This window comes from Littorina saxatilis, linkage group LG13 (assembly GCF_037325665.1).
Source record: "Littorina saxatilis isolate snail1 linkage group LG13, US_GU_Lsax_2.0, whole genome shotgun sequence".
Classification (NCBI taxonomy): Eukaryota; Metazoa; Mollusca; class Gastropoda; order Littorinimorpha; family Littorinidae; genus Littorina; species Littorina saxatilis.
This window is the reverse complement of record NC_090257.1, coordinates 8,174,746-8,192,683: the sequence shown is the minus strand read 5'-3', so window position 1 is coordinate 8,192,683 and position 17,938 is coordinate 8,174,746. Positions and strand designations below refer to the sequence as shown.

The following is a 17,938-nucleotide window of genomic DNA, read 5'->3' as shown; positions in this document are numbered from 1 at the left end:
TAGTCAATGTGTCGAACTCTCTGCATTTGTTCACCAAGAACATACAGCTTCGTCAATCCCCGCTGCAAGAAAATCGCTCACTTTTCACGTGCAAAACGAGGTGAAATTGACAAACCAGTACAGCACAGTAGCGTATTGCGCTAAGCCGGAAAGTGCGCTTTTCTGTATTCTTTTTAACTTTCTGAGCTTGAGATTCAAACCTATTATATTTGTTTTTGAAATTAGAAAATAATAAAGAATAAGATTAAATCATTTTTGGATCGATTTCTAAAATTTAAATCGTAGTACCTGATTAACCTTTTTTCGTTAATTCTGATGACATTTTTAGAGTAAACATGACATATGTATTATATTTATAGATTCAGAATTCGATGAAAATTACAATGCAATCAATTTTAAATCTGTTTGTGAAAATTCGATTTTAATGACAACTTTAATGAGCAAACTCATTCATTAATTTTTTATCTTCCGTCCTGCAATGCAATACCATAGTCCGGACGTCGTCAAAGATTGCTTGACTAAAATTTCAAACAATTTGGTTGAAAAATGAGAGCGTGACAGTGCTGCCTCAACTTTCACAAAAAGCCGGATATGACGTCCTCAAAGACATCTATCAAAATGGGAGAAAAAATTCATACTTAGGAACTCTTATGTGAAGTTTAATGAAGATCGGTCCAGTAGTTTTTCGAAATCACTTTACACACACACACACACACACACACACACACACACACACACACACACACACACACACACACACACACACACACACACACATACATTGTTTGTTTGTTTGTTTGTTTAACGCCCAGCCGACCACGAAGGGCCATATCAGGGCGGTGCTGCTTTGACATAATTATAACGTGCGCCACACACAAGACAGAAGTCGCAACACAGGCTTCATGTCTCACCCAGTCACATTATTCTGACACCGGACCAACCAGTCCTAGCACTAACCCCATAATGCCAGACGCCAGGCGGAGCAACCACTAGATTGCCAATTTTAAAGTCTTAGGTATGACCCGGCCGGGGTTCGAACCCACGACCTCCCGATCACGGGGCGGACGCCTTACCACTAGGCCAACCGACACACATACATACATACATACATACATACATACATACATACATACATACATACATACATACATACATACATACATACATACATACATACATACAAAGCTACCCTCATCTCGATTCCCCTTCTATGTTAAAACATTTACTAAGAGTTAAAACTTGACCAAATGTAACCAGGGCGCGACTCCAAGACGAGTTTTTGAAAACGTTGAACGATAGAATACAATGGAGACAGTGACTGAAAGAAACTCGTGTTGACTGAAATGTTATCACACAAAAAGGGATGAGCTAGAAGACGGACCTAAATTCTTGTTTGTTATCTTCTGCAAGCTGATAACTAGACGCACATATAGCTGTTCAGCGAAGGTTGTACCAGCTAACAGGGGAATTTCCTTTTATGGACATGAGTTGGTGATCGATATGTTGTATCGCGTGTGACGCACTTGTCAAGGACGGGAAAAACCGTCATGATAATATTTGTTCAACAAAAACTGTTGAATATTTGTTTTTGTTCTCGTTCTTCAGAGAATACATCTTGCAATAAGATATTTTGTAGGACAGAACACCATGGTGACTTTATCCCAAGGGTGATGAATGTGTGGGATCAAAAATACTATTGTCTTTATTGATAGAACGGAATAAGATCTTTTTCAGCTTGAAAGCTAAACAAACAAACACAATTTAAAGGCGTCAAAAGTGTTTAAACTTGTGAAATAAATGCATACACCTCAAGTGAATTGTTCCTAAAAATCGGTATCAGCCGAAATTTCTATCCAGAAATGACAGTGTTTGGGGGTATTTATATGTGCGTTTGTGTATCTGGATGTCATTGTAGCAAAGCGGATGTTGTGTTGTTGTAAGCTTATTGTTCTATTATTTTGCTAGAATGTAGGCTTATATACATGTTTTTAATATTGTAATTAGTTTGTTTTTATTCATTGTTCATATGTAAAGCGCGGAGAGCACCGATCCCTGTGTTTTTCGTTATATGAGCTGACATTACTATAATTAATATCAATATCATTACTTCTCATGTCACACACGAAGAATGCCTTAGAATTAGAGTTTGAATGTTTGAATTATTCAAATCAAAATACTGTGTTGGGGGGTCTTTCGAGACAGCGTATTTGACAGTGTTTGTTTACACTGTGTAGTGTGCTTCATTAGCTCCGTGCAGCATGGAAAGAGTGTGCGCTCGCTAGAATACACCATTTGACGTCCTCAATCTGACAGTTTTCATCTGTCTAGGCGAATGCGCACCCAGCAGCACTGACTGACTATAAGGGTTTAAGGTCCTCTTAGACCAGGTATTAGTAATACGCTGAAGATATGGTATGATACTTTGACTCAAACAAGCTCGCTGTGGCTGTCTTCTTCGACACACCAGCATTGGGTTTGTCTCGTCGAAGTATTGAAATACGATCATGATAATCAGAGACGAGAGAGGATGCATGCGTGTTTTTGTGTTTTCCAAGCCCTGAGACTTTCGTTGTACATGTGAACTTGGGATATTTTTCGTGCGCAAGTATGCATACGGGGGAGTTCGGACACCGACGAGAGTCTGCATAAAGTTAACTCCGAGAAATAAATTTCTCGCCGAACGTGGGGATCGAACCCACGCTGATAGCGACCAACTGGCTACAAAGCCAGCGCGCTACTAACTCAGCTACGTCCCCGCCCCGGCAGCACTGAATGAAATGGCGTGTGGCGACGAACCGAGGTTGGACTATTTGACACAGTAGAGTGTGGTAAGACAACAGTTCCCCGAATAAACTTCATTTAAATAATTCGCAGTTACGAACCCCTCTCGAGCTAGTTACTGCAGGTGTGTCTAATTTACAGCACAACGAATGTCACCTGAACTTTTAAAGGCCCTAGTCGCCAGAAAATTTTCCCAAAATGGCTCCTTAGTACCTTAAACCTCTCTCTCTCTCTCTCTCTCTCTCTCTCTCTCTCTCTCTCTCTCTCTCTCTCTCTATTTCTCTCTCTCACACACACACACGGCCGAAGACTAACACACAGTGGGCCGCAGTCATGGACATAGACACACACATTGGCAGTGGGTCTGAGACAGGGACAAAGACTGTCCGATACACAGACAATTTAGCGTGAAGCCAGGGTTTGCCAGACAAGGCACCTCGGTTGTTGTACAGATCACAGACAAGTATGTACGGGCTTGAACACAAGACAAATGCACATATGTGCATTCCCAAATAAACCATACAAAATGGCAGCATAACTAAACTTTGCATGAAATTTTTTTTTAAAGTGATATCAACTCGTGGCAACGACATATCTTTTCCTTTTTTGAAAATGAGGGTGGCCCTCGGAAAAGGGCCGGGGTTTAAAAAAAAAAAGAGAAGAAAAATAATATCGACGAAGCAGCTGGAAACCCGTTTACTTCTTTGCGGGCTTCTTGGCAGCGGCCTTCTTGGGGGTCTTAACCTTCTTCGGCTTGGCGTCCTTCTTGGCGGGAGACTTGGCAGCCTTCTTGGGCTTGGCGGCTTTCTTGGCTGGGGACTTGGCCGTCTTGGGTTTAGCAGCCTTCTTGGCAGGAGACTTGGCCTTCTTGGGCTTGGCAGCCTTCTTGGCGGCGGGCTTCTTTGCAGCAGCCTTGGGCTTCTTTGCCTTCTTGGGCTTGGCGGCGGCGACTTTCTTCTCTCCGAGACGGAAGGACCCAGAAGCTCCGGTTCCCTTGACCTGCTTGAGGGTGCCAGCCTTGATGCCAGCCTTCAGGCCGGTCTTGACTCGGGCGTTGATCTTGGTCACCTCGTTTCCGACCTTGTAGTTGGCCATGGTGTACTTAAGGATGGCCTGGCGAGAGGAACCGCTACGCTCCTTCAGGGCGGCTACGGCGGAGGCGATCATAGCGTTGTACTTGGGGTGGTCCGCGGGCTTGGTGGGCTTCCTAAGCTTGGAGGCCTTCTTGGGGCTCTTGGCCGTAGGGGCGGCGACTTGTATGGCGTCAGACACTGATGATAGAAGTTAGTAGCGGTACGAGCGGCGAGAACTAAGAGACTGAAGTAGCGATCGGCACTCTTTGCTTGCAAGCCGGAGATTTTTCGCGGTATTTATAGCCTGCGCGCGGACAGCTCTGAAAGCGTCACGCCGCTGCATGCGATTCGGCCCTCGCGAGCCCTCGTTCAACCGATTTTGTGTTAGTTGTCATTTGATTTTTAGTTTGCGCTAATTACAGGTGCATCAAAACATGTAAACATTGTATATTTCTAGAATCAACGGTTGATAAGCTTTCTTTTGATACCAAATAGAAGAGCAGACTCGGTCTGATAAAGGAGAAATATTTAAAAATCCTCGTTCCCACTCACTACAAAAAAACCCGGCCAAAACTCAAGTATTTTTTAATTTAAAGGGCCAAAATGTTGTTAATAACTGCTAAACTGAGCCTTCATACGCCTTCTATATATATATATATACGACTTGTGTCTGTGTGTGTGTGTGTGTGTGTGTGTGTGTGTGTGTGTGTGTGTGTCTGTGTGTTCGCGATGCACGCCCAAGGTTCTCGATGGATCTGTTTCAAATTTGGTGGCCATATTCAGGTACACCCCGGACACAACCTGGTCGATGAGATATTTCAACACGTGCTCTCAGCGCGCAGCGCTGAACCGATTTTGGTTTTTCTGTTCATCTTCCCAGATCCATTCCCACTAACTCTTCCTTATCTTCTCCAGTGTTTTGCGTTTATCTCCCTTCCTTCGTGTGGCGTCAATCCATATTCCCGTTTCTATTTTTAGAAGGTCACTGTCGACAACGCTCAATCCATATTCCCGTTATACTATTTTTAGAAGGTCACTGTCCCGGCGAAGCCGGGTATTACTCTTCCTTATCTTCTCCATGATCCAGTGTTTTGCGGGTTTATCTCCCTTCCTTCGTGCGGTGCGCCGGCAAAGCAGCCGGGTATTCGGCTCGACTTCTTCCCGGCGAAGCCGTACCCGGCGAAGCGGGTATTCATCTAGTCTCATATAATTTTCGTACTACCATTTGGTGTTTTACAGGGTTTGTGTTCCTTCTTTCCCTTTACTATTTATTTTCACCTCGGATATAATTATCTTAACAGAATAATCTTAGTAACTTCTTCTGTGTGAAATTTATGATTTTAATCTCCATTCTGATGATTTAAATCCTGAATTAGCCGACTTAATTTGCACAGTTTTCCTCCCCTAGGCGCATCCACAATGGCGTGTGTTTCAAGTTGGGTATTAAATTGCCGATACAACGAGAATCAGATAGACTTTTATTTGCATCACAGAACAAAACATAATTATAAATTCAGCAACTACCTGTTTGTGCAATAATATTTGCAAGATCACGAAATCTGAACGCGAAAAGCAGCCTGGGGTTATTGTTGTTTTTTACCGGTTCAGTGGTAATGTAAAATGACGGTCACACATTCCTGTGTTCTATGTCAGTGCTTTTTGTTTCAAAACAGATCATGAAGCCTTAACCCCTCATGTGCAAGTACAACACAATTTGTTACCTAAACCTTGCACGAAGCGATCATTTGTAATCATTTCCAGTGCAAAGAAGAGAGCGGGTTTGGAGAAAAGAAAAAACCCGAAAAGGCCGGAGAAATGGCGGTCGATTTTCACAACCGGACAAACGATCGAGAATCAGTGATACTAATTTTCGCTTTGAATTTCTAGCTTCAAGCAAGGAATTATAACGCAAGAGAGTCATTTCTACGATGCAGAACTGTGTATTTGATGTATCTGACTTATCAACAAAGACTAGATATTGCAAGGCCAGGAGGTTTGTATTGGGGATCCCAGGCCTGGGTTGAAAAATGGTGGATCATCTCCCTCGCCAGTGTGCGCGGTTCATTCTTTGTTGAAGATTTTTTTCTAGGCTTGGTATTGGCAGCGCCAATCACTCAACAACTTTGTTGCAGAAATGATCTCAATTTTCTGAATTGCATGATTTTGGAATGAAAATATCGCGATTGACATCTATATATATATACGACTAGTGTCTGTCTGTCTGTCTGTCTGTCTGTCTGTTCGCAATGCACGGCCAAAGTTCTCGGTGGATCTTTTTCAAATTTGGACACCGTATTCAGCTACACCCCGGACACAACCTCATCGATGAGATATTTCAACACGTGCTCTCAGCGCGCAGCGCTGTGCGCGCTGAACCGATTTTTTTTGTTTTTGTTTTTTTGTTGTCGGGATCCACTACCAGTAACTCTTCCTTATCTTCTCCAGTGTTTTCAGCCGCGATTATCTCCCTTCCTCCGTGTGGCGTCAATCCATATTCCCGTTACTACGTTACTATTTTTAGAATGTCACGATTGCACCCGTAAGTTGTTCTTACTGTAAAAGTAAAAAGGTCGAATCAATTTATAGCCACGCGAAAAATACACTGTCATCTATCTCTATATATTTATAGATATAGAAATACATATATACGGCTTCTGTGTGTGTGTGTGTTTGTGTGTGTGTGTGGGCAACACCTGTGGATTGTAGAGTTCTGTTTGTGATGTGGTCTAGCGGCATTGGTGTGTCAGTATGTTCAGGCCTTCCTTCGAGAAGCCATAACAGTTAATCTCAATCCCGTTTGAGTGGACTTCGCCTTCAAAGGTGATTGTGGTGTTTAGGCACTCGGTTACATTTGGCGTCGTCGACAGCGATGGGACTCGACATGAAATGTTCAGGCCACTGAATCATTTTCGTGCTGTTCCCATTCCACCTGGGAGTGACCTAAGTTCATTCAAAGGGGGTCGAGTGTGACAGGGAGACTACCGTCGCCCTTCACAGCAGACTCTGCAGAGTTGTTCGCCTTAGAAGTTGTGGGCTTTCCTTGCATGTACCCGTAAGTTGTCCTTACTGTAAAAGTGAAAAGGTCGAATCAATTTATAGCCACGCGAAAAATCCACTGTCATCTATCTCTATATATTTATAGATATAGATAGATATATACGGCTTCTGTGTCTGTGTCTATGTGTGTGTGTGTGTGGAGGCAACACCTGTGGATTGTAGAGTTCTGTTTGTGATGGGGTCTGGCGACTTTTGTCTGTCTGTAAAGGGAAAGTTTGTGTGCGTGCCTGTGTGTGTTCTTAATCTAAGACAAATGTCGCCAATGTTTTTACAGAGTGACGTTAAATAAACGATTTTATCATCATCTGTCTGTATGTTCTGGCATTTGAGAAGCCATAACAGATAATATAGGGCTTAGAAATAAGCTCTAAAATTCTCAATCCCGTTTGACAGCGGGACATCGCCTTCAAAGGTGATTGTGGTGAACCGCCACGCTGGCTGTCTCTGTCTCGCGATTCACCCCGGCGAAGCCGGGTATTCCTCTAGTCATAAATATATGTTTATGCATAGACCATAGGTCCCTGATATATGTATAGTAGCTTTTTTCAGTTGTCCAAATGTCCACTGCTGCCAAGTGCCGAAGTAGGTCACTATAACTAAATGTAGCATGCAGATACTGAATTCATTATAACAGTTTCTTTAAACAAATAAAAAAAAATTCTTCTCCAGCAGTTTCTTCCCCCCTCTTATGCTCAAGGACAAAACTATTGTGCGGCACGCAATTATTTAGTTTATCAGTGAGTCATTGAAATAGGTTATTAGTAATTAAGCTGTCTGTTATAGCATATATTCGATCTGATCGGCTTACCGTTATAAAAATGTCATAATTAATTATTCTTAATTTATTACACACAGACAAACACTGAAACAAACAAAATAGTTAAACAAAAAAAGAAAACAAACACACGCGAAAACCCGTATAAATGGTGTGTGTTCACGGTTACTTTAGTGGTACATCACTTTTTTTCTTATTTCTTAATTAAAAAAAAGAAAAGTTGGTTCAAGTATTTATGTATCTATCTGTTTATCTATCTATTTATCCATCCTTTATGTATTTATGTTTCATATATTTATATTGCTGTCGTCTTTGGTTACTAGCTGACTTGGAGAAAATCGTTAAAAAGAGAGATTGAGAAACAGAGAAAGAGAGAGAGAGAGAGAGAGAGAGAGAGAGAGAGAGAGAGAGAGAGAGAGAGAGAGAGAGAGAGAGAGAGAGAGAGAGAGACTTTGACTTTTGGATGGTTTATTGTACCTATGGCTATTGGCCCATATACAAACCAGGGAAGAGGGGATGTGGGTAGGGGAATTTTACACATATACACGTCTTACACATTTATCCTCACATGTTATATAATAATCGTTTACAATTACAACGGTACCATCTCTAACATTTTAGTGTTTCAACATGCAGTTGTCGACGTTTTATGGCGTGGGAAATAAACTTAGCAACGAGGCGACACCTCTTAACATCTGAAAAATGACAAAATGGTAGACACAGAACATTCACACATGCTTCCTATAAATCGTTTTCTTAAATCAGAATATAATGGACAGCATAAGAGGAAGTGGTGTTCATCTTCGGCTACATTTTCACAAAAAATACAATATCTTGATTCCATAATAGCACTGAATCGTTTGAGGTTGTTATTAATTGGCAATACACCAAGTCTAAACTGTGTAAGTGCTACCCTACAACAATAAATGTCAATGTTGGACAAATAACTTTCAACATGCAGCACAGATTTAAATTTGGCGTACAATTCATAACGGTCCCTTTGTGACACTGTGCCGAACCATTCTTGGAGAGAGAGAGAGAGAGAGAGAGAGAGAGAGAGAGAGAGAGAGAGAGAGAGAGAGAGAGAGAGAGCCGAGAGAGAGCCGAGAGAGAGAGAGAGAGAGAGAGAGAGAGAGAGAGAGAGAGAGAGAGAGAGAGAGAGAGAGAGAGAAAGAGACTGAGAGAGAGACACACACACATACACACTGACACACACACACACACGCACACTGGTACACACACACTCACACACTGGCACACACACACACACACACACACTGTGACACTGACACACACACACACCGTGTGGCCGGGCACACACACACATACACTGTGACACATACACACACACACATACACACACACATACACTGACACACACACTGACACACACACACTCACACTGACACGCACAATCATACACACACTGTGACGTGACACACACACTGACACACACACTCACACTGACACGCACAATCATACACACACTGTGACGTGAAACACACACACACACACACACTGACACACATACACACACACACACACACACACACACACACACAGCGGACAGACAGTGACAGAGAGGTTGATTAATTGATTGATTGATCCTGACATAAGGATGATGTTTTAGGCACAGCCTATAGTCTTACAACCTGTCCTTACCGCTCATCCCAAACAAACTGAACTGACATAGAAATACAGCTAATTATAATTATATATGTACAGTATAATCAAAGGAAACAGATAGACGAACAGACAGACAGGCAAAACAACAACAAACCAACAAACCAACAAACACCTAAGTAAGCATGTATAATACACAATAGGAATTTAACATTATGCACATGAAGAACAGGCATTGCAATAAATACGCTACACTGTACTACAATATAACCGACCGATGCCGTTAAAGGGCAAGAAGGTCACACATGCAAGCTTGTGAATGTTAGCCTACGTTTTGCTTGTGATTAACTTGACTTTCCAATAGTGAATACTGACTAACCATGCAGTCTCTTTTCTTCTTTCTTCTTTCTTTTTATTTTCAAGTTTTGTCTTCTTCTGTCTTTTGTTTTGTTTGTTTGCTGGTGCGTTGTTGTTGTTGTTTTTCTCAATAAAATCATGCACACCCTGACTGTTCCGGACCCACTGGGCTTATGCATTTTCCCGCTAGTCAGTCGGACTTACTAGTTAAATATACACTGATTTTGTTTTTATTCAGCAACGAGAGTTACAGTTTACACGCCGTATAAACGGTTGCACCGACTGAAAGCCGCGGGATCGGTTGCATCGACTAAAAGCCGCGGGATCAGGACAAGCGAGGTGAGTTTCTCCACAAAATTACAAATCTCTTCTCTTAATTAGTAGATTATCACATAACTTTTGTTTACACTTTGAACTTAGGTGTTGTAGCATCACATCATCGATTTTTTTCATTGATTGCATTTACGTGGGAATGTTGAACTGTGATTATTTACACTTGTTCAAGCGCATTTTTGTAAATTTTGACTTTCAACCTTCACCACTAAAAATCAAGCTTTCGGACAAAGCTACAGACAATTAAAATGTAATCAATGATTATTTATTGACCATTGGGTTAAATTTTATTAGCTAATGTTACATAGTTACTTCATATTTTACGGATATGCAAGGACACTAAACAGTTTGACGGTTGCACACCACGGAAAATCCTTGTACAGACCGGTTGTGCGCCACGGTAGTCATCGGTTGTGCGCCGTGGAAGTAATTGAAAGTTGAAAAGGTTTACTTTAAGGCTGAAAAATCGCTTCTGAACATTGTACAACAAACATCATGCCATGTAATGGTGTACAGTGGCCAGCAAAAGTATCGCACCAAATGGGAAGAACGGAAATGACTAAAATTGCTTTGAACGAATCGGGAAATTACCTCACATTTTAACGGTCCTAATTAGACTATTATGTAAGAACTCTTCATTTGCTAACAGATTTGGTATCACAAGAAAGAGGGGACTTTCGTCTTTACTATGTTAAAAATTCATGATTGTAGTATACTTGATTGTATTAAAAAGACCGTTTGAAAAGTGTCTAAATTGTCAGACCTTTCCTCTCTTGCTATGTGGTGCAATACTTTTGCCGGCCACTGTACAGGTGGTTTGACCCGGATAGTGTACAGTCCCAATAGTTTCATGGAGACACGCACTTTTTTTTTAGGATGGTACTCGCACTCTGATATTTCTAATTTTCTATGGCAAATGGAGTCCGGCCTCTGAAATCACCTGTCCACTGCATAAACCATGGATGCGAATCAGCCCTGCTTCATGTGCTGGTATTGTTCTGAAAAATGTGAAGAATTCATCACCGCTATCGATCATGCTTTGTCATTACACCCCACTGAAAATGTGAAGCTTTGCATTTTTCGGCTTGACGATAAAGCCGGGGTATTCAGATATTGTTCAAAAGACTTCGAAGTAATTCCAAAGACAGTAGCAGAGGGATACCACATTGTTGGCCATAAGAATGAAACTATCACAATAGAATGCAAAGCCGACGAATGCAAAACTGGCGAATGCAAAGCGGACGAGAACAAAACGGACGAACCAGCATCAAATTCGGACAGTGATGAATCAACTGGGGTTTCTCGTCATGGGTATGCATGTGCTGACTCAGCAGTCGGGCACAAGCAAAACTCTTGCCGCATTTGCTGCAGACAAGAAGTCTTGGTTTTGTCTTACAATTGTGGCGTGTGAGGTTCCGTTTGCTTTGGAAATACTTGTTGCATTTTTTGCATCTGTGTGGCTTTATGCCTTGATGACCAATACAGTGGCTGTGAAATTCAGTAATGTTCATGAAAGCTTTATCACATACTCCGCACGTGTATCTTGATCCCGTTTGAAAGCCGTGTTCTTGTCTCCTGTGTTCTGTTAGACCAGAAGCATATTTGTAACTTTTGCCACACTCTTGACACAGATGACGCTTGCCTAAACTCCCAGACGGCTTTGATGGTGTTGATGTCCTTGTGGGTGGACCTATGGTCTGAGTTTGCCCTTGTGAAAGAACAGCGTCCACAGCTTCCACCATCTCTTCGCTAACATCAAGATAGCTATCCGTCGTGATACCAGAGATCTCCATTCTGCAACCTCTCTACCGGGATCGGTGGGGGGGTGGTAGCCCGCTATCGTGGGGGTTGGGGGTTGCAGAGAAGCAAAATTTGGAGTTATCGGATCGTACAAAAACGCACAGAACATCGGCAATAAAGGTGGTGGGGGACTATAACAACATAACAAAACAAGAGCTGAGACATTCACCAAATATAACTTGATATTACTGGCAAATTTAGAAGGACAATGTCCCATGGTGCACAACCGCTGGCAATCAAATATTGTCGCGACGTGCAACCATGCTCTTCCGTGGTGTGCAACCGTCAAACGTTTGGTGTCTTTACATATCCGTAAAATATGAAGTAACCATGTAACATTAGCTAATAAAATTTAACCCAATGGTCAATAAATAATCATTGATTACATCTTAATTGTCTGTAGGTTTGTCCGAAAGCTTGATTTTTGGTGGTGAAGGTTGAAAGTCAAAATTTACAAAAATGCGCTTTAACAAGTGTAAATAATCACAGTTCAACATTCACACGTAAATGCAATCAATGAAAAAAATCGATGATGTGATGCTACAATACCTAAGTTCAAAGTGTAAACAAAAGTTATATGATAATCTACTAATTAAGAGAAGAGATTTGTAATTTTGTGGAGAAACTCACCTCGCTTGTCCTGATCCCGCGGCTTTTAGTCGATGCAACCGGTCCCGCGGCTTTCAGTCGGTGCAACCGTTTATACGGCGTGGTTTAGAGGTCAGAGTGAAGCCAATGGAATAGGCCTACTTTGGAAACACTGCCTTTCTGTCTGTGTCACACGGTGTGTACGCGCGCATGTGTTTTTACATTTAGTCAATTTTTGACTAAATGTTTTAACATAGAGGGGGAATCGAGACGAGGGTCGTGGTGTATGTGTGTCTGTGTGTGTGTGTGTGTGTGTGTGTGTGTGTGTGTCTGTGTGTGTGTGTGTGTGTGTGTCTCTGTGTGTGTGTGTGGTGTGTGTGTAGAGCGATTCAGACTAAACTACTGGACCGATCTTTATGAAATTTGACATGAGAGTTCCTGGGAATGATATCCCCGGATTTTTTTCTCTCCTTTTTTCGATAAATGTCTTTGATGACGTCATATCCGGCTTTTTGTAAAAGTTGAGGTGGCACTGTCACACCCTCATTTTTCAATCAAATTGATTGAAATATTGGCAAAGCAATCTTCGTCGAAGGCCGGACTTTGGTATTGCATTTCAGCTTGGTGGCTTAAAAAATAATTAATGAATTTGGTCATTAAAAATCGGAAACTTGTCATTAAAAATTTTTTTTAAACGATCCAAAAACAATTTCATCTTATTCTTCGTCATTTTCTGATTCCAAAAACATATACATATGTTATATTTTGATTACAAACAAGCTCTGAAAATTAAAAATATGAAAGTTATGATTAAAACTAATTGTCCGAAATCGATTTAGAAACAATTTCATCTTATTCCTTGTCGGTCCCTGATTCCAAAAACATATAGATATGTATAGTTTGGATTAAAAACAAACTCAGTACGCTAAAAAGAATAGAGATACAGAAAAGCGTGTTATCCTACTCAGCGCGACCATTAATTTGTTTGGCCGAGTCAAATCGACTCTCGTGACAAAACCATACGATTGCGGGTCTGTAAAGTCGCGTCATCAACCGGTTCATGACTGGCCCGAGTATGAATGGCATTCCTTCTGTTGTACTTGAACTTGAACTTGAACTTGAACTTGCGATGTTTAAGGCCTTAGGCCTGTTCATCGATCCTGTCGAATAGTACTCCAATAACACTTTTGTTGGTGGCATGCGCGGGCGGTTATTGGTAGCACGTTGGCGAGAATTTCTCTGGTCTGTCTGCCCAGAAATTGTCCAGCCTTCCTTTGAAACTGTTCACTGATGGTGCTGTCACAACTGTTTCTGGCAGACTGTTCCAGTGAGGAATCACCCTTTCTGCGAAGAAGCAGCTCCGAACGTTCAGCCTACAAAATGGTTTGTACAACTTGAGGCTGTTTCCCCTAGTGTCTTTGGTTTCGGTCAGCTGGAAATTCGGGTTGCCTGTGTCGTAGATCCCATGCATATACTTGTAGAGGTCGATCATGTCACCTCGGAGACGCCTGTGTTCGAGACTCGGTAGTTTGAGTACAGCAAGTCGTTCTGGGTAAGTTTTCTCACTGAGAGCCGATATCAGTTTGGTAGCCCTTCTCTGTACGTCCTCTATTTCCTTGCACAGCAGTTTCTGCTGTGGTTGCCATACTGAATGCCCATATTCAAGGATTGGCCTGACAAGACTCTTGTAGAGTTGTACAAACACCTCCCTACCCAGATGCTCAAACGATCTCCTGATGATGCCTAAGGTTTTGTTTGCCTTCGCAGTTGCTTGTGCAACATGTCCCTTGAAACTCAGGCGATTGTCTACAAGTACACCAAGGTCTTTCTCCGTTTCGCTTTCTTCTAGAGTGATGCTAACCTCCTCACCACTTTCGGATCTCCCTTTCATGTGATAGCTGGTCTCTGTGTGTTGTTTGCCTAGCTTAAGGACACTACACTTCTTTGGGTGGAACTTGAGGAGCCAGTTGTCAGACCACTCTTGTAGCTTGTCCAGATCTTCCTGCATGACAACAGGTCCTGAGGGCACGTCAGTACGTGTATATAGCTTGGTGTCGTCAGCAAACAACTTCACAGAGCTGGTGACTTGGCTAGGCAAGTCGTTTATGTACAGGGTGAAGAGCAGAGGGCCCAATACACTTCCCTGGGGGATTCCACTGGTGACTGGCGCTTTGTCTGAGTGTGTACCGTTCACAATCACTTGCTGATGCCTGTCCGCTAGAAAGTTGCGTATCCAGTTAAGGACGTTACCATGAATTCCATGCGCTTCAACCTTCGCGATCAGTCTTGCATGTGGAACAGTGTCGAATGCCTTCATGAAGTCCATGTAAACTATGTCAACACTGCCTCCTTCATCTAGAATCTTTGTCCAATCATCCAATGCCTCAAGAAGATGGGTCACACATGACCTCCCTTGCACAAACCCATGCTGATTCTCACAGATGAGATTGTTTGACCTCAGGTGATCATTTACTGCCTCTCTGACAAGGGTTTCCATAGCTTTGCATAAGATGCATGTCAAGCTGACCGGACGATAGTTACTAGGCTCTGTTCGACTACCTTTCTTGAAAATCGGTGTCACATAAGCTTATCGCCAGTCTTCTGGAATCTCACTGTTCTCCAACGACAGTCTGAATAGTCTTGCAACCGGATATGCTAAAGACTCAGCTGTTTTAGCCAAGACACATGGGTTGATACCATCCGGGCCTTGTGCCTTATCTGTCTTCAAACCAGAGAGCAGTTTCTTGACCTTTGCTACTGTGATCTCAAAGTTGTGGACTTCACTACCAAAGACATAGTGGGGGGGAGGTGGAATATTGTCTGTTGCTTCTTGGGTAAATACACTCTGAAAGAACTCATTCAGCACGTCCGCCTTTTCTTTGTCTGAAGAAGTTTTGTCACCATTAGTTTTCTTAAGATCTGCCACTCCAGTCCGACATTTTGTTTTGGATTTCACGTAAGACCAGAAGGCTTTGGGGTTTTGCTTTGAGCTAGCCGCTATTTCTGTCTCTAGATTTTTGGCTGCCTTTCGGCATGCCCACCTTGCTTGGTTGTTAGCTCTCTTGTATGCAGCTTTCTTCATTTCTGCTTCTGCCTTTTCAATTTTGCTAGGTGTCTTGTCATCCCCCTCCTTTACTTTGGATTCCCTGAATAGTCTATGTTTCTTACGCACAGCCTCAAGTGCCTTAGCATCCATCCATTTTTTTCTTTTCTTCCCCGATACTTTTCTGGTTGGAACATACTTGGTGACTGCCCTGTCAATCCTGTCTTTGATAATGATCCATGATTCATTTACTGATTTGTTTTCAAGTTCTCTGTCCCAGTCCACTTCACTCAACATTTTATTCATGTCATGAAAGTTTGCTTTCTTATAGTCTAACCGGGTGCGCTTAGTTTCATTACTTTGATAAGCACATGTAAAGGTAACCATCAGTGTCGCATGGTCACTTTTCCCTAGACTGGCTGAAGTGTTGATTTCCCTGACCATTTCTTCACGGTTTGTAAGCACTAAGTCAATGAGGCTAGATCTTTGACCATCACGAAATCTTGTGGGTTCACTCTGTTGTTGGAAGAGAAATGCGTCTTTAGTTGCCTTGTAGAATTTGGTTGCTGGATGGTTCTCACTACCGGCACATTCCTCCTTGTTCCAGTTAATCTCTGGAAAGTTGAAGTCCCCTAAGACTAGCTTATGAGAGTGTTTTGTTCCGGAGATGATTGTCATCAGGTCATTGAGATTGTCATTGTTCTCTTGTAAACTATTTGGGCTTCGGTAAACAACACCTATCAGCAAAGAGTCATTTCCCTCAAGCCGACACTCAGCAAAAACACATTCCTTAAAGTCTGAAGTTACCGACAAGTCACACTGCATAGGTTTTAAGTCGCTATCAACATACAGAGCAACACCCCGTCCCGATTCCCCCAGGTTATGAAATAATTCATAACCCTCAAGCGCAATTTCACATTGTTCCACATCGTACCTTGAGTTTTTGGGTTTAATCTCGACTACACCTATCACACTTGGCTTATGCAGCTCCACGAGGGCTTTCAGTTCGTTTCTTTTGTTCAATAGAGAGTCTGCGTTACTATACATATAAGTACATGAAGAAAGACTAGAATTTGTTAATGGCACTGGAATAAAACTATGTACATCCTTGTTTTTCTCCCTGGTTACTCTTTTGCTTTTGGACGGTCGGATTTCGGGTACTTTCCGATGTTGACTGCCCTCCCATTTCTTCGGACCCACCGGGCGTTGTCGTGTGCCGATTCGACATGTGTGGTGACGCGCACACACCGTCATTGATGTGACTGGGAAAATCGGTCGGATTTAGGTACCCCCAAAATCGGTCGGAATTAGATACCTTTACCCTATAATATTGCTGCCTCCATGCTACAGGCGAGGCTAGACAGGGTTATTCCGATACTGGTTTATCTCTAAACTGATCGGCCATTATTAGTCGTATTCCTAAACGGAGCAGTCGTTGAAGGGAAGCAAACGTGTGCTTGTGTGCAGTACGTTCGGAAAGATTTTTGCGTTCTTGTCTTTTTATAAGCTTTGACAAGTTCAACGTGTCTCTGTAAAACAATTTAGTGCGTAGGTATGACGTAGAGCGAAATTTGCTGGCTTGGAAGTATTGTATGATTCAAAAGTTTAGTCTTTAAATGTTTTCGCATAGGTTGTGCCCCGTCCATTCCATTTTTTTTTTACAAAGGATTGAGGTTTTTGTTTTGTTTTGTTTGCTGGTTAAATGCAGTCTTTCATACTTGAGTTTGCACGGCGACCTGCGTAATATAATACACAGTTAACACATTCAATGATTCATCCATCTCCACGGGTATTTTTGTTGACTGATGAGCGTACTGTTACAGTGTTGTTAGTTTAGTGTTCCAATGTCCTAGTCAGGAATAGGGGTGGAAAGGGAGGGGGGGGGGGGGGGGGGGGGGACAGAAGGGAGAAATGTTTATGCAAACTAAAATGTTCTGGCTTTTCCCACTTCATTTATGATTATTCTTATACATGTAGTAACACCAGTTTGTATCATGTTAGCATCTGCATGAAAGAAAGAATAGACCCTATCGGTATTCCAAGCTCTCGTAATCTCTCGCAAACTTCAGAGCATAGCAAAGCATGCGGTACAGCGATCTCGTGCGAGCTGCACAAGCCAGGGTTCGAAGTTCTCGCGACGTTCAAAGCATAACAAAGAGCGTGTCTCGCGAGAGCTGCTCAGATACCGAAAAGGTCTATTGACATTTGTCATAAGAAGATGGGTTAAGGTATCAGTTTTGACTATGAGATTCTGATTGCTGTCAGCGTTTTTGGCAAACAATACCCATTCTCAGAGGTATCTAATGTGTTTTGTTGTATTCTAATTTGTGGCCAACAGCTTGTGCTGCAGCCTTACAGTAACTTATGCAAACCGGCAGTAGATTGAATTCGTTTTAAAACGCATACATTTCTCTGATGTCAGAATTTCACAGAAATGTCACTTATTAATTTCTTTGGAATGAAATCCAAATGTGCTTTTGTTGTTGTTAAAACCTAAGCAATTTAGGT

The 17,938-nt window shown here is 42.2% G+C and overlaps 2 protein-coding genes across 5 annotated transcripts in view; one reads left to right on the top strand and one right to left on the bottom strand.

Moving 5' to 3' along the window:
• Window positions 1-3,477: 3,477 nt before the first annotated feature.
• On the bottom strand, window positions 3,478-4,047 carry LOC138946034 (histone 24-like). Its single transcript, XM_070317561.1, has one exon. It carries the CDS (start codon window positions 3,946-3,948, stop codon window positions 3,478-3,480), a length of 471 nt encoding a protein of 156 aa, XP_070173662.1. The 5' UTR covers window positions 3,949-4,047.
• Window positions 4,048-16,825: 12,778 nt separating this feature from the next.
• LOC138983519 (trichohyalin-like) overlaps window positions 16,826-17,938 on the top strand; it is a 28,152-nt gene continuing 27,039 nt past the window's right edge. For 3 of the 4 annotated variants that reach the window (XM_070356775.1, XM_070356774.1, XM_070356771.1), the window contains exon 1: window positions 16,851-16,982. The gene's annotated coding sequence lies outside the window, so the exon portion shown is untranslated. Of the gene's footprint in view, window positions 16,983-17,938 lie in introns of all 4 variants that reach the window. The other variant, XM_070356772.1, reaches the window with a different exon arrangement.

Excerpts from the sequence above, each read along its gene's own strand:
- LOC138946034 (XM_070317561.1), bottom strand. The coding sequence starts at position 3,948 with ATGATCGCCTCCGCCGTAGCCGCCCTGAAGGAGCGTAGCGGTTCCTCT.